Here is a 21,689-nt window from a genome sequence, read left to right on the forward strand (position 1 = left end):
GAGGTCAAGAGTTGAAGACCAGCAAGGCCAACATGGTGAAATCCCGTTTCTACTGAAAAAAAAAATACAAAAATTAGCAGGGCGTCGTAGCAGACACCTATAATCCCAGCTAGTGGGGAGGCTGACGCAGGGGAATCACTTGAACCCAGGAGGTGGAGGTGCAGTGAGCCAAGATTGGGCCACTACCCTCCAGCTTGGGTGACAGAGGGAGACTCTGACAAAAAAAAAAAAAAAAAAAATCCCTTTAAGATTTTGATTAGGTTCACACTGACTTGATAGGAAACTATCATGTTTGCAATATTGTTCTTCCTATCCAAGTTCATAATGTACTTATTCAGGTATTTTCTATATCCTTTAGCTACATTTTTTCATACAAACCCTACAGTTTTGGGATTTATTACTGGTCATGTTGTAGATTTTATTGCTTTAGGCTGTGGAAACATTTCTTTCAATTATGTTTTAAAATTATATTTTACTGGTATTTAGGAAAGATGTCATTTTATCTTACATACTTTCACTTTACTGACCTCTCTTATGAATTCTGAGTTTTTCTTTTGATTGTTGGATTTTTTGTTGGCAATCATGACATCTTCAAATAATGAAAGTTTTGGCTCTTTCCTTCTGGTATTGATACCTCTCTTTTTTTCCTTGCCTCTTTCCCATTGGTTTAGAAATTTAATGGGAATGTTTTCAATGTTTCATCATTAAGTATGTCCTTAATTAGGTCTATACCAGATTTTCTCTAGCAGGTCAAGCAAGGTTTGTTCTATTCCTATTTTACTGATAGTTTTATTTTTTCATAATATTGTTAAGATGATAGTAGTATAGCTACTATACTATATATAGTCTACATACATTTCTTTAAGAAATTTATTAAGACTTTTTATGACCTATTATGTATTTTTTCTTTTTAAAAAATCTTTAAAACCTGTGAAACCTGTTATATTTGCTTCATGCATACTTGAAATGTAAATTATGTTTAATTTCTATATTAAGTTTTGATAATGGAGTCATTTAAACCCTATAATACCTTTTCTTGATAACTTATGAGAGTTTTGTCAAAATTTCCTTCTTCGATTATGATGATTGTGCATTTCCATTTCTTCTTATATTCTCGCTGATTCGCTTTTCTTTTTCTATTTCCATGTTGAGTTGTTAGGTAGATAAAGATTCATGATGATTATAACTTATTGGTGGGTTTAATCAGCAAAGCACGTTCCACTTTTGTTTTGACTAAAACTATCATTGCTCCTTTCTTTTTGTTACCATTTACTTTGTATATTTTCTCTATCTCTTTGTACCAAACTTTTTAGATGTGTGTCCTATAAATAGCATATTATTAGGTATTTTAGCTACCCAATCTAATAATGTATCTTTTATAAAATTAACCTATTGACTTTTGTGATAGTATATATTGGGTACTTTATCTTTGCTATGTTTTCTTTCTTTATTTCCTATCTTCAGCTCAATTTGTTGAGTTTTGCTTATTCCCCCCCCACCCCCCGCTCCACCTTCTTTTTCTTTCTAGGAGTTTGGAAGTTATTTATCCCATTCTTTTCTTCTCTGGCTTGCTCCTTGCCCTTGAATTTTAGAAAATACCTTATTTAAACTCAGGTTTTTCTATAATATGAATGATTGTTGTTAATAACCTCCATCCAAAACTAGACAAGATCCTTAATAAATTTACACTAACCCTAACTCCTCCCAGCCTCAAAATTGCTTCATGATGTGGCCCAATTTTATGTGAGCTTTACCTTAATAACGGCCATAATCTTTACAGTAACTTCATAAAAATTATTTTTCTGTCAGTGTCACTTCTTTTTTTGCTTACCACCATCTCTTTTATTCTATGTTTTCTTCTTGGCTGTATATATTTTTTATTTTCAGTATCTCCAAGAAGTACTTTCAGGAAACACTAGTGGTAGTAGTTTCTGAGTCCCTTAATATTGTCTTCATATGTCAATGATAGTTTGGCTAAGCACAGAAATTTAGGTGAAAAATAATATTCCTTTAGAACTGTGAGGAAATTATTCCATTTTGCTTACAGCCCAAGAGTTCAAATGAAAAATTTAAAGCAATCTGAATAGTTTCTTTAAGACTTTCTTGTTTTTGTTTTACTCTTTAGAAATTCTTGGTGATTTTTTCTTGGAGATCAGAAATTTCACATGATAAATCTAGGTATGGTGCTCTGCACCACCCCTCTCCACCCCACACATATATGCAGATATTTTATTGGTTTTCCCTAAAAAGGACAATAACAACATTTTAAAAATATAAATCTGAGGTCATTTGAGGGGCCAACAAAATACAAGGAAGGGAGATAAAAATTAAATGTTTAAATTTAACAAAAGTCACTACAATGTCACCTAACATCTACTACAATGGTGGTAATAAACTAAGGAAGATTAAGTTACAGCAAAAATAACTAATATAAATATTAGAGATTACATAGCAAAAAGTGGGTTTGCCTTCCAGAAGACTATGGTACCCTGACCATTTGGGGCCCAGTAGGATATTTAGCAATGAAAAGGTCAAGATGGGTGGAGGTAAAGCTAAATCAAAAGGAACAGGTATAACTGAGAATCCAAGATAGATAGTCTCCAAATAGATGGTGACAGATCGATCTTCCTCCTCTCAAGAAGCATTTACTGTACTTGTTGCTTCCTCTCAAGATCCCAATGGCTGCTCAAGCTGAAAGTTGTCTATTCCTGCCGTTCAGGGGGTTCAGCAACCAGAATTAATTTTGTGGTTGCTCAGGGCTCTTGCTGCAACTGAGCATAGAACTTGGAGAATTTGTGACACAAAGTGGGGGTTTGGGGCAGGGGGTAGATTGGGTGGCTTGCTAGTTGTTCTGAAAAAAGAAAACTCCGAAGCATTTACATGTAAGCTTTCCAACCACTTTCAAACACCTCTACAAAACACCCTCAAAAGTCTGAAATCTTGCAGCAGAAGGGCTGTAGTTAAAGCTGCTGGGCTAACAAAATCATCAAAGAAGCCAGATGAGACAACCCAGTCAGGAAATCCTAGTGATTATTCTTAACCTGTTTTTCCCTAATTTAAGGTAAACTCTTATATACCTGATGTGGGATGTAGAAAGTTACACTGGAGCAAGCTGGATCTTCTGCTGAACTTTTAATCAAACCTAAGAAAAAATAAAGGCAAGGTTTGTTTTTATTAATCTTATTTTATTTTAAAATAGCATAACCTAGAAGTTATTCTGTTATAAAGGAACATGGCTGAACAGGTAGGAAACAGATTCCCCATTATGAGTTCTCCTTATGGCTTCTGCAAGGATCATGGAGATGTCAATTACTCGTATTTTGGAGCAATGCTTCATGTTATCATCTTGAGGTATGGTATTGGTGACTACCACTGCTTCAAAGCATGCAGTGTTGATGCGAGAAATGGCTGGGCCAGAAAAGATTCCATGAGTCAAAATAGCATAAACTCTGGTTGCTCCAGCTGAGAGAAGTTTGTCAGCTGCGAGGCAGATTGTACCACAAGTGTCTGCCATGTCATCTACAAGGATAGCCACACGATCATTCACATCTCCCACTAGCACCATGCAGTCCACTTCATTGGCCTTCTTCTGTTCTTTATGAATCAAAGCAAAGTCCACATTCAACTGGTCTGCAATGGAGGTCACTCTTTTAGCTCCACCAGCATCTGGCGAGACAATAATGCAGTTCTTCCACTCAGAGATATTCTCCCTTATCCACCTCAGGACAGTGGGCTCTGCATACAAGTTGTCTACTGGGATATCAAAAAAGCCCTGAATTTGAGAAGCATGTAGGTCCATGGTGATGATATGATCCGCACCTGCTATAGAGAGCATATTTGCAACAAGCTTGGCAGAGATTGGGGCCCGGCTCTTATCCTTCTTATCCTGTCGGGCATAAGGGAAGCATGGGATGACTGCAGTAACTCGGCTAGCTGAAGCAATCTTGCAGGCATTAATCATGATCAAAAGCTCCATTAGACTGTCGTTGATTTCGCCACAACCACTCTGAACGATGTAGACATCCTCTCCACGCACACTCTCATCAATTTCCACGCAGGTCTCCTGGTTGCTGAATTTCTTAGTCACCACCTTGCCTAGCTCCAGGCCCAGGCGGTCAGCGATTTTCTGGGATAAGTCCTGGTGGGAGTTGCCGCTGAAGATTTTGATATTCGGCATTTTGGCCAACTACCAGAGGCACTCCGTCGAGCGATCCAGCTGCCGCTGAGGCTGGAACGGAAGTGAAGCACAGACTGTAATGGCTTCCGGTTGTTACTCAACCGTTAGGGTCCCTTCCCCCTTGCAGCGCGCGGTCCCAAATTGACCCTGGGTCTCTTGAAAAAATTTCTGCTTGCCACCTCCCACTTCACACTTTTAGACTAAATAATCAAGTATTTACTGTGTATGGAGTTTTTTTCTATTAGCACCTATATTAGTTTCATAGGGCTATTTAAACAAATTTGAATGCATAAAAACATAAAACTTCTACAAAGCAAAACCCAAGTTTAAAAGGAAAATTACCTACTAAAGTATATGCAAAAGATTATTTTAGAAAGAATTTCCCCAATGAAGTGAGAAAAAGACAATAAAATAGAAAGTTGAAAAATGGCATAAATAGGCAATCACAGTAAAAAAAAAATGGATAAGAAACGTGAAACAATGGAAGTAATCAAGAAAACGCTATTTTCACACATCAAGTAGCCAAAATGTTAAGATAGATAAGGTCTTCTATTCGGATGGAATGTATAAATATGTAGATTTTGCATGGGTAATTTTGCACATAAACTTTGACTCATCATGTATACTTCCAGGAATCTATTTCAGAGAAATTTTCACAAGCACCCCAAATATATATGGCTACATAGTAGTGTTGATGTATTCATTCATGCAATAAATATTTTGTGAACACCTCCTATATGTCAGGTATTATACTACTTCTAGGGTATAAAAATGGTGCATGACAAATAGTAATTGCCCTAGAATTGTTTATAAAAGCAAAATATGGAAACCAACAAATGTTCATCAATAGGTAAATTACCAAATAATTTATTGTATATACATATGCGACCATTAAATAGATTAAGTGTAATCATGTGGAAATGTCTCCTAGGTATTTTTTTAAAGGTAAAGTCAGTCACAAAAATATCATAGTATTATATTTATGTATTTAAGATTATGTGATACTGAAAGCATCCAATTAGCGTGGAAGTCCTCTTTATAATAATTACCTTTGGAGAGGGGAGTAGGTTGTGAGAGTTGAGAATCAAGGAGGACTGTTACATTTTACTGCTATCAGTGTGGCATTTTAACATTTATTACTTTTGTAGTAAAAAAGATGAACAAAATGTATTTGGTAATTAAATGTTTGTTAGCAAATTTTAAGTATACAGCTTCTATGGCGTATCGGGGCTGGAAATAGTGAGGAAGGAGGCAGAAAGGACCATAGATGCCAATGATTTCATAAAAATAATGGAGGCATCAGATACAGATCAACCATTTATATCTTGCTAATTGTGTGCCTGACATTTGGATATCAGGGTGTTTTTATTTAGCCTAAAACCAAATCATCATTTTTTTCATATTGTAAAATAACCAAATAATTTAATAGATTTTCTCACCACACTTCTGGGCTTCCTTAATGTGTTGGGTTCATGAATAGGATAAACTCAGAAATGGGATAAGAAATCGGCTAGGCAACAAAGATGGGTAAGATTCAGCAATGTCTGTGAAAAACATTACTTAGCTATAAAAAGGTAGTTTTATATATTGAATGAGGTATTATTATAAACTCAAATAAACAGCTATGTTTTAAATTTTACACCAAAATGGCTTGCTGCTGATCCAATCATTTCTCTCCTGGCATCAACATGCTTTTCTCCCTAGTTCAGCCTCTTCCTGGTTGACAGTGTATGCCAGCCCATTTCTGTCCATAACCCTTCATTCATATTCTTTTTATCACACACACAAAAAATCAACAGACCCACCTATACCACATAATTCTCACCCTTAGCCAGACTACATAAAGTGATTTCTAAAAATCCCGTGGCTTAATTTAGAAGCAGTAAAAGTATTTGTAGTTACAATTTATTTTTCTCTTACTATTCTGTGTGTCACACATTTTTCAGTGTTTTTTAAAAAACAAAACAGATTCTAAACAGGTTTAATATTACCTAAATAGGATTAAATGCTAATGTGAACATTTAAAACCCATACTTGGTTGCATTTTCCTTGAGGTGTTAAGGAGGAGAAATTTTTGTCTTGCTGCTATTTTTGTTTCAAGCTCTAGCTGTTGCTGTATGTTATAGTTCCAGAAATTTGTCTACAGTCATAAAATGTTAAAGATAGATATGGCCTTAGAGACCACCTAGTCTGATTATCACAATTCACTGACAGGGAACTAAGGCTCAGAGAAATGAAGCAACCTGCCTGGGATCTATCAGCTAAATAGAGGCAGAGTGTGGATTAGAATGTGGGACTCCTGAATTTCCAAGTAGGGCCTTATCAGCTATACACTTTCAAGCCTTTTCTTTGAGATTTATCAGAATAAAGGAAAAATTTAAAAGTACTACAAAATATTTGCATTTTTTTTTCTCTTTTACCAAGCAACTACAATAAAGAACAAAATCCCAAACATGAGACTGGAAAGTTTTTTGCTTTCAAAACAAAAACTTTTCCCAGAAAGAAATGAACCATTAGTAGTGTCAGGGAAGTAGCTTTGTTATTCTGACATTTCTGTTACCTACCTGGTCTATTGCAAGGGGCTTTAGCATCTGTTTACTTTGGTCTCTGTAGGTTGAGAGGGACATCTGTTTTATCATTGACTGCATTTCACAAGTTACAGGTAGGAATGATGCCTATTGAATAGTATCTTCTATTAAGGACATTGTTTCTTAAATTATTCTGGAAACAAAAATTGTGATATAGAGACAATGCCTTATCTTTCTCCTTCCCAAGGCAAGCATATTTAAATGTCATCTCTATGGATCTGTGAGAATTACTGTATTTTGAAGGTCTTTTGAGTCAATACCCAGAAAATATATATATATATATATATGCACACACATATATATACACATATATATATAAAACCTTGGTAATAGTTTCTTGCTTTATTGATTATTCTTTTACCCTTCACAATTCCAACATAAATAATTCAAAGAGAGCTCTGATGCAGCTTATCAGCTAGAGAAAAAAGAAATTCAGTCAGTTCTTTCAGAAAGTGAAGAAAAATGGATGTTGTATTTTAAATGAAATAAATGCTTTCACTAAACATACTTGCAGTTGACAAAATGCTAGATGTTTAGGTGGCAATTATAGTTTTTTGATAAACTGTCAAATCTAGTCACAACACATGTTACAAACAAGGACAGATTTAGATGTCCTTTATGACAGCTTTGTGTAGGTTGGGAATGTTTGGCAGTTAATTTCAAACGAGGAACATATTTTTCTTTCCAGCAGTTATCTGCTTGTTTATTAGGCAGAGTTTCTTTGTGCCTTTAATCTTAACTCATTTGACTCACAGTTCCAGATCATTATTGTAACATTACTTTACCTCATTTATTTTATTCATAATAATCATCCACAATACTTTGGGAAAACAATTTCCTACAAAGCTTTACATTGGTATAAATGCTTTAAGGTTTGTTTTGTGATTGTTTATGATTAAAGTTGACTACTCTGAGTGTTTACTGAGCTTTTGGTTGGAAATCTGTCGTTTTATACAATAAATGTGTAGATAGCAACTAAATAAAGCTGAGTGAAACAAATAGAATAGGAGAAATTTTTGTGATTCAGAAATGTGGCTTTAATTCTGAGTGTTATGTTAGACTCATGAGGGTATTTTTGAAATGCACTTTGGAATTAAAAAAAACTTTCTGGTGAACTTAAAAATCTTAGCATAAAATAATAATCTTGGAATGACAGCAAGGTTACACGAGCTGAATATGTCATTGTAAAAGACAAACGAACATATAGAGAGGTTCCATAACTAGTAAATTGCAAATAAGAAAATATCTTTTCAATATTTCTGTGAAATATTTTAAAGTATTTCAAAGCAGTTTTTGATAATGAATATTTTGTTTCTCACATGCAGTGTTAGTCTCATGAAATTAAAAAAAGATATGTTTATTTTGACAAAATGCAAGCTTCATTTACGCTATTTAAACCTCTTTAAAAAGACAGTTTTTCCCTCCTCTAAATTGGCCATTTATTTAATTCTAACAATAAACATTGAGACTACTTGTGCACTCGCCTATGGGAAAATTGAGTACCGTTTGTTTTGGAATGGTTCTGCAATTCTCAAACTTCAGAGCATCAGGATCACTGGGAGGATTTGTTAGAATACAGATTCCCAAGCTCCATCTCCAGAGTTTCTCATCAGTAGGCCTGGGGTGGAGGCCCAGAGTTTGTGTTTCTAACAAGACACTAGACAAGACTGATGCTGTTGTTCTGTTGATACGTTTGAGAATCTATTTCATTTTATCTAAATTTATTGGCTAGATGCTTTCCATAAGATCCTCCTATTATATTTTTAGTGTCTGCAACATCTTTAGTACAATTCCCTTTGTCATTTCTGGTATTAGATTTGTGTAATTATTCTCTTTCTTTTTGATCAATTTCACCAGCAGTCTATTAATTTCATCAGCCCTTTCTAAAAAACCTAATGTTTTGATGTATACCTAATGGTTGATGTATCATACTTCATTGGCTGCTTGTTTTTAACTTTATTGACTTCAAGATTATTTGCTATTTACTTTCATCTCAACTTTGAGTTTATTTTGCTGTCCCTTTTCTAATTTGAAATGTGTGCTTAGCTTACTATTTATCACTAGTAAAGCTATATATTTTTCCTCTAAGTACTATTTTACCTGAAGTTTTATGTGTAGTATTTTTGTTATTGTTCAGATAAGGCCAGTTTCCAATTTGGATAGCAATTTCTTCATTTCAGGGGTTATTTTAAAGTTTATTTCTTAATTTACAAATACATGGGGCATTTCTAGACATTTCGTTGTTTTGGGTTTCTTGCTTAATCACATGCCAAAGGACATGTTCTCTGTGATTTTAGTCCTTTGAAATCTGCTGCAACTGTTCTTATGGTCCTCCATGGTCACTTTTCATAAATATTTTGTGTGTGCTGAAGAATAAATGTACTCTTGAGTGGATAGGTGCAATATACATATTCATCCATTAGATCTGGGATCTGGTTTGTTTGTAGTATTATTTACATCTTCTATAGCTTTACTGAATTTTTTGTCTGGTTTATCAAATACTGAAAGAAATAGGTTTCCACAGTGACTGTTGGTATATATCGATTTCTCCTTACATAGCCCTTTCTTATTTCTCTTTATATTTTGAGGCTCAGTAGTTACCGAAATTTAATTTGTCATAACTTTTTGATGAACTATGATATTATTTTAAAGTAACAGTTTTTTTTTCTAGAAATGCCTTTTGCCTTAAATTCTATTTTGTCTGGTGATTATTTTATTATATTAGCTATCTTTTTAGATAGCATTTGGTTTATTTTCTTATTTTTTAGTTTCAATCTTATTGCATGTTTATGTATTAAATGTGTTGCTTATAAATAGGATATGGTTAGATTTTATTGTATCTCCTAATCAAAGTTATAAGTTAATGAATACCTTTCCCCTCCTCTCAGAAAATGCAAAGATCTTCATGTCATTTAACTTCATTTATTCCCTCCTGATATAAATAGTAGCAGCCAGCTATTATCATTTTGTCTCTTTTCTTTCTTCCTTTCTTCTTTTCTTTCTTTTACTTCCACATTCACATTATTATTATTAATATTTTATACAATCAGTGTCCCTTTAGATATATGTACCTATGTTTTACTGTCTTTGGTCCTCTTTTATTGTCATATCTTAAGGCTTTCATTTGGCATGACTTTTCTTCTGCTTAAAGTATATCCTTACAAATTTTCTAGGTGCTACTGGTGAAAAATTCCATTTTTTCCTTTTTTTCTGATAACATCTTCATTCCACCCTCATTCTTTTTATTTTATTTTATTTTATTTTACATCAATAGTTTTTGGGGAACAGGTGGTTTTGATTACATGGATAAATTCTTTAGTGGTGATTTCTGAGATTTTGGTGTTCCCGTCACCTAAGCAGCGTACACTGTACCCAATGTGTAGCCCTTTTATCCCTTACGCCCCCTTCCACTCTTCCCCCTGACTCCCCAAAATCCATGACAGCATTCTTATGCCTTTGTGTCCTCATAGTTTAGCTCCCACTTATAAGTGAGAACATAGGATATTTGTTTTTTCCATTCCTGAGTTACTTTACATAGAACAATCGTCTCCAACTCCATGCAGGTTGCTGTGAGTGCCATTATCTCATTCCTTTTTATGGCTGAGTAGTACTCCATGGTGTGTGCGTGTGTATATATATCACATTTGCTTTACCCACCTATTGATTGATGGGCATTTAGGATGGTTCCATATATTTGCAATTGCAAATTATGCTGCCATTAACATGTGTGTGCAAGTGTCTTTTTCATATGACTTCTTTAACTCTGGGTAGATGCCCAGTAGTGGGATTGCTCAATCAAATGGTAGTTCTACTTTTGGTTCTTTAAGGAGTCTCCGTACTGTTTTCCATGGTAGTTATACTAGTTTACATTCCTATCAGCAGTGTAAAAGCATTCCCTTTTCACCACATCTATGCCAACATCTATTATTTTTGGATTTTGAAATTATGACCATTCTTGTAAGAGTAAGGTTGTATCTCATTGTGGTTTTAATTTGCATTTCCCTGATAATTGGTAATGTTAAGAATTTTTTCATATGTTTCTTAGCCATTTGTATATCTTCTTTTGAGAATCGTCTATCCATGTCCTTAGCCCACTATTTGACGGGATTAGTTGTTTCATTCTTGCAGATTTGTTTGAGTTCCTTGTAGATTCTGGATATTGGTTCTTTGTCGGATGCATAGTTTGCAGATATTTTCTCTATGGAATGTCTGTTTACTCTGATGATTATTTCTTTTGCTGTGCAGATGCTTTTTAGTTTAATTAGGTTCCGTTTATTTTTGTTTTTGTGGCATTTGCTTTTGTGTTCTTGGTCATGAACTCTTTGCCTAAGCCAATGTCTAGAACAGTTTTTCTGATGTTATCTTCCAGAATTTGTATGGCTTCAGGTCTTAGATTTAAGTCTTTGCTCCATCTTGAGTTGATGTTTGTATAAGGTGAGAGATGAGGATTCGGTTTCATTCCTCTACGTGTGGCTCACCAATTATCCCAGGACCATTTGTTGAATAGGGTGTCCTTTCCCCACTCTATGTTTTTGTATGCTTTGTCAAAGATCAGTTGGCTGTTACCAAACTATTCCCTGTAATACGGTTTGAAGTCAGGTAATTTAATGGATCCAAATTTATCCTTTTTGCTTTTGTTATGTGGGCTCTTTTTTGGTTCCACATGAATTTTAGAATTGTTTTTTCTAGCTCTGTGAAGAATGATGATGATATTTTGGTGGGAATTGCATTGAATCTGTAGATTGCTTTTGAAGTGTGGTCATTTTTACAATATTGATTATGCCCATCCATGAGCATGGGATGTGTTTCCATTTGTTTGTTTGTCTGTGATTTCTTTCAGCAGTGTTTCACAGTTTTCCTTGTAGAGATCTTTCACCTCCTTGATTAGGTATATTGCTAAATTATTATTTTTTATTTTTTTTAGCTAGTGTAAAAAGGGTTGAGTTCCTGATTTGAATCTCAGCTTTGTTGTTGGTGGTGTATAGCAGTGTTATTCATTTGTGTACATTAATTTTGTATCCTAAAACTTTACTGAATTCATTTATCAGATCTAGGAGCTTTTTGAATGAGTCTTTGTGATTTTCTAGGTATACAATCTTATCGGTAAACAGCCACAGTTTAGCTTCCTCTTTACTGATTTGGATGCCCTTTATTTCTTTCTCTTGTCTGATTGCTCTGACTAGGACTTCCAGTACTATGTTAAATAGAAGTGGTGAAAGTGGGCATCCTTGTCTTGTTCCAGTTCTCAGGGAAAATGCTTTCAACTTTTCCCTTTCAGTATAATAGATGACTTTTATTACCTTGAGGTATTTCTCATCTATGCCAGTTTCGCTGAGGGTTTTAATCATGAAGGGATGCTGGATTTTGACAGATGCTTTTTCTGTGTCTATTTAGATGATCATTTGATTTTTGTTTTTAATTCTGTTTATGCGATGTACCACATTTGTTGACTTGTGTATGTTAAACCATCCCTGCATCCCTGGTATGAAACCACTTGATCATGGTGTACTATCTTTTTGATATACCGTTGGATTCAGATAGCTAGTATTTTGTTGAGGATTTTCACATTTATGTTCATCAGTGATATTGGCCTGTAGTTTTCTTTTTTTGTTTTGTTCTGTTATGTAACAGAATATGTTTATTCTGTATCTTTTAATTGGAGCATTTAGGCTCACTGCAACCTCTGCTTCCTGAGTTCAAGTGATTCTCCTGCCTCAGCCTCCCGAGTAGCTGGCACTACAGGCGCCTGCCACCACGACCGGCTAATTTTTGTATTTTTAGTAGAGACGGGATTTCACTATGTTGGCCATGCTGGTCTGGAACTCCTGACCTCAGGTGATCCGCCCACTTTGGCCTCGCAAAGTGTTGGGATTACAGGCGTGAGCCACTGCGGCCGGCCTGAAACTATTATTATTATTATTATTATTTTTGAGACGGAGTCTCGCTCCGTAGCCCTGGCTGGATTGCAGTGGCGCGATATCGGCTCACTGCAAGCTCCACCTCCCGGGTTCACGCCATTACTCCTGCCTCAGCCTCTCCGAGTAGCTGGCACTATAGGCGCCCGCCCCCACGCCCGGCTAATCGTATTTTTAGTAGAGACTGGGTTTCACCGTGGTCTCGATCGATCTCCTGACCTCGTGATCCGCCCACCTTGGCCTCCCAGAGTGCTGGGATTACAAGCCTGAGCCACCGCTCCCAGCCTGAGCCTGAAACTATTTGTAAAATACTTAATATAAGAGCTGTTCTATAAGATGTGTCTGGTAATTCCAGTATCTGAAAATTTTGGAGTCTTTATCTGCTATTTATTTTGTTTTCCTCATGATGACTTTTTTCCTTTTGTGCTTATGTTTAACTGTGTACTCTCATGAAAATAGAATTTATTTCTACTAAAATTCTTTGAAGTCTAAAATGAAAGTTTCTTTTTCCAGAGATAATTTGTTTCTGACTCCTGCCTGGAGAAGCTACTATCTGGGACTACCTTAAATCAAGTACAGTGCTACAGTTTCCCCAGATTATCTTGGTGATACAACCCCAGATGGCAGAACTATGCAAGGGTGGCCTGAGGTCACAATTTCTTAGGTATCTTCTCTCTCACACCCCCTCACATCATTTTCATCTGCTGGCTGCTGCGCTCACAAGTCATTCCTCTCTGCTATGGACTGTGGCGACAGGCTTCTTTCTGGTTCACCATTACTCTGAAGATAGAGCGCTCTCAGGTCCCAATTTAATGAGCAGAAGGTCTTCTATCAGACTTTTCACCTTGGGCAGGCCTTGGGCCTTAACTTCTATCTCCCTTGGCTAATTAAGTCTTTAAAAATGAAGCCTGAGATGATTATATCTAGTCTTAGCTTTTCTATCAATAATTTAGCGTGAGTCTGTGCTCATATCCCCTCCCTGAGGGCTGAATGATGGGAGCCACAAGCCACAGTGGCCGCTGGCAGAGAACACGTGTGCCCTAAGGAGAAGCCATCTTAGGAAGATCAGTGGTAGCAGAGGCTGTGCCATGGTGGCGGATGAAGAGGTTGGAGTGGACAAATATGTGAGATCCTGTATTAAATAGAAGAAACTAGTAGTCTGAGAAACTGTCAGAAATAATTCACTGTAGGACACTTTGAGATGAGGGAATTTTTGGAATTAATGTAAGTTTGTGTCATAATTGTATTTACAATTCCAACTTGGTTTTCCCATGTCTGATAGGACCTTGGAAATCAGGACTCCATTTGTATTTATAATATACTCCAGGTCAGTGCAAATGAGGCAGGAGAATAGGGTCTGGAGGCAGGGAACCTAAGGCCCTTTCATGGTAGCTGGACTTTAGGGGCTTCTCCCTTTTCAACCTCTCATTTTTCTCTGTGGCAGTTGCAAAATGAAAGTACCACTGATTGGTCCCCTCCTGCAATCAATCAGACTAGTTATGGGCCTCCTCTTCTTGTTCCACAACCAATCAGACTGGTCACAGGCCACTACTTCATTTGCATAGAGTGAACCAATGGAAAACCTCTAAGGGTATTTAAAGCCCCAAAACTTCTGTAACCAAGGCTTTTGAGACACTTGCTCGAGCTCGCTCTTACACTGTGGAGTGTACTTTTGTTTAAAATAAATCTCTGCTTTTGCTGCCTTGCTTTGTTTGTGTGTTTTGTCCAATTCTTTGTTCAAAACATCAAGAACCTGGAAAACTACCCTTAACTGGTAACACTAACAGACACTAAATATGTATAATAAATATATATTCTACATACTACCTTCTAGTAATTCATCTTTAAAATGTTACTTGTAATTGTTGTTGACTTTAGCGGTTTACTTCAACAACAGTCAATTTTTGTATAAATACATTCTGCTTCATATCCTTATATGTTAATTTACTTCTTATCAATTCAATTCATGAGCTCTCATTTCAAACAAACTACAATGAAACATAAGAAACAGCTTATTAGTGTCAATCTGTTTTATTCCTTTTGTAGACATAGGAAAAGGAGGTTTTGCCAGTGGTTAAGCTAATACTTTATTTCTTAAAAATTTACTTATTTTTAAAGCAATATTTTATTGTCACTAGTTCTTTTATCTGTTTGGAGTACAGAAAAATGGTGATTAATGATCTTTCTAAGTACTAGTAGAGCAAAATAGTTGATTTCTTATGTCCTTTAAGTTTAATCTAATTGCAGAGGGGCAGTTTGGTGTTGTGGATATGCACACAGACTCTGGTGCCAGACTGCCTGGGTTTGAATCCTGGCTCATTAACCTAAGATCTGGGTGACTTGGGGCAAATTACTTAACACATTTTTGCCAAATTTTACATCTGCAAAATGAATACAATAAGAGTCCTAACCTGTTAGGGTTGTTAGGATGAAATAAATAAATCAAATGTAAAGGATTAGGAACTTTATACATTATATATGTACCAGATACACTTTACACATATAAGCTAATTTGTATACAGGATATAGATAGGTGTTGAAATTTTTTGAAAACTGATAATGGAGTCCTGGTCTACATGGGCACCCACTCCAAGTTCTTTTTTACTTGCCATTTATCTTCCTCCTAAAGGGGCAAGAACAGTGAGGTAAAACAGGTAAATTATCACTGTGTCCATTTTTCTCCAGGGAGTGAGAGTGAGCTGTGATGAGAGGGGAACACGCTGAAGGTAGCTCTTTTCTAAAGAGTTCATGGTTCCGTCGGTTTCCTCAAAGCAGGTGAGTCTTCACCCAAAAACTCTCCAGTCAGCTGAGAGTTGGGAAGGCACTGCTCAATCTGAAGTACAAAGTGAGGATAGAACATTCAGACTAATCAATAGGGTACGGATCTGCAAAATCGAAAGCAGGACGGCGTGGCCTAAAGAATGGCAACAAAATGACCATGAGTGGTGTGGTGTGAGACCGAAAGGAGCCTTTTTATGTTGTGCCTGGGAGGGTTTTCAGGTGAGAGTGAAGCCTGGGTCTATAGGTGGAGCAGGTTTTTATTTCCTTTCTCCATGGATTGAGGTGTGTTTACATTGACATCTTAATGGATCCTTGTAATAACAGGCTCTCTCCTCATGCAAGTGTAGAGTGAGTTCCCTTTTAAAAAAGTTTGGTCATAAGGCCATGTGAAAAATTTCTGGTTAACCAAAAGAGGACAGTTTATTGCTTTCCTCAGTTTATCCTACAGGAATTAAGCATATTTTAAACTATAGGTTAAAAAATCTTTTTAGTGTTTTAATGCTTACTTTTTTTTTTTTTTTTTGAGACGGAGTCTCGCTCTGTCGCCCAGGCTGGAGTGCAGTGGCGTGATCTCGGCTCACTTGCAAGCTCCGCTTCCTGGGTTCACACCATTCTCCTGCCTCAGCCTCCCGAGTAGCTGGGACTACAGGCGCCCACCACCACACCCGGCTAATTTTTTTATATTTTTAGTAGAGACCAGGTTTCACTGTGGCCAGGATGTTTTCCATCTCCTGACGTCATGATCAGACCGCCTCGGCCTCCCAAAGTGCTGGGATTGCAGGCCTGAGCCACTGTGTCTGGCCAATGCTTACTTCTTATAACTCTATTTTAAGTCTCCATTTTTAGTATATTTTATAGCAATAAATGGTGACTGGGAAACATACTCTTCCTCTGCTGAGATTCTATGATAGCAGACTATTCCTCACAGCAAGACATCGCTGGAACATTCTGAATAAGAAAATATATGCCTTATTTATACATATCTCTGGGGAAGGAAATTCCATAGACCCTTTTGATGATTTTCTATTTTTAAAAATATAACTCATTTGGGAAATTCTCTTATATCTTGCTTAAGTCTCTCTGCTGAAGTTTAATCTCATTCCTGCTCATTCATTCCGCGGTAAAGATGGAGAGCAGCTGATATCATCCTCTTTATATACTTGAGAACCCTCATTTAAAAACCCCTTTGCTGAATAATCTCGTTTTGTCAAGGCCTTCATTATTGGTCACATTTTTAAATTCTTTGATCATTTTTACTGGCCTCCACATCTCTCTTAAATATCTGAATCTAAACAATTGAGCTCTTGTGGGTCTGACCAGTGTAGTATTACACTGGATGTGTCACTCCACATTCCTAATGCTTAACTACTATTTATACATTCCAGTATCATACATGCTTTTTTAAGAACAGTAAAAGCATTTCAATGGAGGCAATACATTATCTCCTAGCATTTATTTGTGTCGCAGGTAAACTAAGGCCATTTGAAGACACTCTTCCTTACACACACATACACACACACGCAGTGTATCTTTATGGTAAATTTTTTCTAATTAAACAAGTTCTTAACAGTTGTTAAAAAACAGTATTATGTTCCAGAGTGATTTGGGGTTAATTACGACTTATTACACGTTGAAGGAGAAAAAACACAAGTTGCAAAAAGGATGAAAATGATGGATTTTTAGTAATTCGTTGAATAATACTTATTTTAAAAAGCCAATGTGTCTGAAATAAATAAATGGCTCTTGAGTTGAATTGTTAGATTTCATCAGTGAGCTACTTTTCATCTTTTCACTTGAAATGTGGCTTGTGTGCACAGTGTTTGTGTTTGAAGTCTGCATCTGTCATTAGTATAGTTAAATAAAATTGGAATAATTATGGTATGAAACTGAGACCAAAATTGACAAAGTAACTCAATGAAATCTAAGATTCCCTTGATTATTGTATTAGCCTTTCAGATAATTTCTTGAATTTATGATTCACTCTAAAGTGTACATGGCACAGATTTTCTTATTTTAATGGAATGTTTTCATGGTAGGTTTGTGATGTTGCTTCATTGAATGATAGAATTTTACTTGCTTCTTTCACTTGTGGCTTTGTGTCTTTAAGGAGCTTCTTCTACCACTTTTAAAAAAACCTTGCAATCAGAGAAGATTGATATTAAATCCTTCTTTCCATCTTTACTCCTTTTTTTGCGATGAAATCTTTGTTTACTTTTCATTGGGAGGTTTAGGTTGTGGCCAACCACTTATAGCATACTTATGGTTTATTTATGATTCAAAACAAAATAAGACCAGAAATTAGTGAAACCTAACAGTTGAGAAGTTTCATATGTTTGGATGTGCTCAGCTTATTATTTTTTCCTATAACTAAGTTACAAATCCCTGAGATGTAACTTATGTGCAAGCACTGTATGGGATTTCATGAATATTTAGTGTTTTGTTTCTATTTCTAAGTCTGTGAAGTTTCATAAATCAGCACTGTTTTTGCTTGGTTCCTACATAGCTGTGATTTTCATGCTGTCTCTTCTGTACTATAAAGGCTGAGTTTCACCCAATTTTCATACAAAATTAATTCCTAGTAGGTAAAAGATAAACTATGTTGGTCCAGTGTTAAGGGTTATGATTTAAGTAAAACAGAAGGGAAACTACAAATCTAAAGTTCTCCTTTAGGCCAGGCATGGTGGCTCCTGCCTATAATCTCAGTACTTTGGGAGGTCCAGATGGGAGAATCGCTTGAGCCCAGGAATTTGAGACCAGCCTGGGCAACATAGTGAGACCTTGTCTCAAAAAATTTAAAATAAAATGAAGTTCTCTTTTAACTTCAAATCCTCTATGTTGTTTATAGGCTAGTAAACAGTGAGATATTATGAAGCGATTTCAAATTTCATGATCTGTAATACAAAATATTGGCTGGGCACAGTGGCTCACACTTGTAATCCCAATACTTTGGGAGACTGAGGCGGGCAGATCTCTTGAGCCCAGGAGTTCAAGACCAGCCTGGGCAACATGGTGAAACTCCATCTCTACTAAAAATACAAAAATTAGCTGGGTGTGGTGGCCTGTACCTGTAGTCCCAACTACTTCGGAGACTGAGGTGGAAGGATTGTTTGAGCCCACGAGGTCAAGGCTGCAATGAACTATGATCACATCACTGCACTCCAGCCTAGGTGGCAGAACAAGATCTTGTCTCAAAAAGAAAAAATAAATAAATAAATAAAACCAAAATCTTACTACATATTTCCTGTCTGAAAACTCCACTGGCAATGTGTCCTCAGATTTCATAACTGAAAACATAGGCCCTCAGCCATTTTATTGGGGTGATATCTTTTCTAAACCAGTGACTGCCAGTGTGGCCAATCATTAATGTTTTGAAAATATTCATTTCCATTCCCAACCCTGGGAATTTTTTTTACTCAGTAGCACTAGACCAGTGATTCTCAAACTTGGCTGTATGTTAAAATCACCTGAGGAGCTTAAAAAAACCCTGATGCCTCAGCCCTGACCCCAGAGATTCTGAGGTATGTGGTTCTGGGTCACCCTAACCCTAAGAGCTTTTCAGGTTAATGTCCAGCCATGTTTGAGAACTATTACTGATGTAGTTTGGCTCCATTTCCCCACTAAAACCTCACTCGAATTGTAATTCCCATGCGTCGAGGAAGGGAAGTGATTGGATTATGGGGATGGTTTCCCCCATGCTATTCTCATGATAGTGAGTGAATTCTCATGAGATCTCATGGTTTTATAAGTGGTAGTTTATCCTGCATGCTCACACACACACACACTCTCTCTCTCTGTCTCTCGCTTGCCACCATGTAAGATGTGCCTGTTTCCCCTTCTGCCATAATTGTAAGTTTCCTGAGGCCTCCTCAGCCATGCAGAACTGTGAGTTAATTAAACCTCTTTTCTTTGCAAATTAACCATTCTCAAGCAGTTCTTTATAGCTTCATGAATACAGTCTACTACAAATACTCTAAACTATACAATATTCAGAGTTTCCTGTAGTGAATATTGATTTGGTTTACAATTTGACAATTTCATTACCATCTTCAAATATGTCTCTTTTTTTTTAACTTATAAAATGACACTGAGGAACCCTGGGAGAAGCAGAGGCTGACACCTCCAAGCAAGTTCTGGCATAAGGAAATGTCTGAGCCTGTTTACCTTAGCAGGATAAATACATGACTTCTTTAAGAAGTATTACAGAAGCTTCTTCCCACTAGATGGTGAGCCTAAAGGCAGGGAGATTAGTGATGGTAGAGTCAATTTGATTTTGCTGTGCCCAGGACAACCAGGAGGTCTATTTTAGCTTGAGTTGGCTCTTCAACCTCTGGTAATAATAGCTAATTTTCTGAGTGCTTACTATAGACCAGACACATAAAATCCCACCACCATTTTACAGGAAAGGAAATGGCAAGCACACAGAGGTTAAGTAGTTTTCCCAGGGTCATATAGCTAGTGCGCAGTAGAGGCAGGATTTGAACTCTGTCTGACTCCAGGGGCCTCATGGCTGCCTATGATGCCATTTTGACTGGCTAGCTAGACTATAATGTGGTATAATATATATAAATGAGGGGTATGGAAGCAGATTGAAGTTTGATCTTAAAAGCAATGTAAACATGTAAAACTTGCTTGACTTCTCTCAGCTGCAATGATCCAATCTGTAAAATGGGGTTAACAATAGTGCCTGCCTCATAGGGTTACTAAGAGGCTTTTAAATGGGTTATCTTGCTGTCTCGATTATAAAAGTACTCAGGAAATAACTTTGTTTTTATGTCAGTGAAATTCATGCATCTAAAAACATGGAAGTTTTGGTTTTGGAGGTTGTTGCCATTCTTCTGGTGGGTAGGATAGATAATAAGTAGCTCCAGCCAGGATATGGAGATTAGTTAAGGCCTATTCTAGTCCTGAAATTCTCTAATTTTCATAAATTGTACCATTCATTCAGATACATTATCTTTACATGACAAAATTCCTCTATTCCCATCCTCATGGTTAATTATTTAATTTATGAAATAAATCTTTTTTGTTAATTTACCTAAGAAAAGCAAAGCTTTATTCTTATAAAATATACTACTACACTCCAGGTACTACGCTGAAGATTTTTGAGGAATTAAGATGGTAACTCACTTAGAAGTTCCCCATGCCATGGTGCCACATAAAATTACTGAAATGAGAGTCAGAATATTTGGATTCTAATCTCCATGCCTTCCTTCTTTAAGTACTGGGTAATTTCAGGCATGTCACCCACCCTCTTATGTCTTTGGTTGTCTTATATGTAAAATTTAGAAGCTATATTATGTGATAGCAACGATTTCTTCTCACTCTAATATTGTGTGATTCTGGATATTACAAAATAGCAACAAGGATATATTTATATATGTAAACTGTGCATATACTGGGAACTGCAGTTCTCACCCACCAGTCTATCTTTTTAGTTCCAACAATTTCTTCCTTATTATGGGCTCATCTGTCAAAATGAAGTAGGATTCTGTGATTTCTAACTTTTTATGATTCTATTAATCTTTCAGTTTTTGTTAACAGCCATTTGCCAAAATGCAACAGCGCCCATGCCTAGAGATCCCCTGGCTACTCCCTAAGATCTCCTGGAAATTCATTTATCTTCTATCGTCTAGTTTCTTTATTACCTGAGTGTAGTGTTTCTCAAATATTGATTTCTGAATATACATTTGATTATACAAATCATGGAAATGTTTTCCAAATTCACCAGAAAAGTTGAATTAATGGATAGAAGATTTCTCCCATAAAATATTTTTGAAACCTCTGACACTTGACACCATTTGTTTGCATTAGAACAAAATACGATAGTGTGTTCCATGCAGTGCAAAATTGTTTATATTATAATTTCATACAAAATATATCTGCCTTAGCACCTATATTCTCTAGAAAACAGAACCAGAGGCAAGGCTTACATGGTAATGTTTTGTTGAAATGTTCAATCACACAGCAGCTAAAGTGACAGAAAAGAAAATCGAGGCAGAAAAAGATGGGAAGCACATACAAGGTGGTGCTTTACCATTCTGACCACAGCTTCTAACAAGCCCAGAAGAGACATGGCTACTCCTTGGCAGGTGCATCTGCCCAGCCTTGCATGAAGTCTTCAGATGAGTTGTATAAAAAATTAACCGTCCATCAAACAGGAAAAAAAAAAAAAAAACAAGGGACTTTATCTACTGACTCTCCCACTGGTCAAAATGCACTCTACAGGAG

General features: G+C 36.3%; 1 protein-coding gene across 1 annotated transcript; it reads right to left on the reverse strand.

Annotated features, from left to right (window-relative positions):
• Positions 1-3,164: 3,164 nt before the first annotated feature.
• Positions 3,165-4,266, reverse strand: PRPS1L1 (phosphoribosyl pyrophosphate synthetase 1 like 1). The gene has a single exon (XM_528013.6). It carries the CDS (start codon positions 4,175-4,177, stop codon positions 3,221-3,223), a length of 957 nt encoding a protein of 318 aa, XP_528013.1. The 5' UTR covers positions 4,178-4,266; the 3' UTR covers positions 3,165-3,220.
• Positions 4,267-21,689: the final 17,423 nt, after the last annotated feature.

This window comes from Pan troglodytes, chromosome 6, assembly GCF_028858775.2.
Source record: "Pan troglodytes isolate AG18354 chromosome 6, NHGRI_mPanTro3-v2.0_pri, whole genome shotgun sequence".
NCBI classification, from domain to species: domain Eukaryota; kingdom Metazoa; phylum Chordata; class Mammalia; order Primates; family Hominidae; genus Pan; species Pan troglodytes.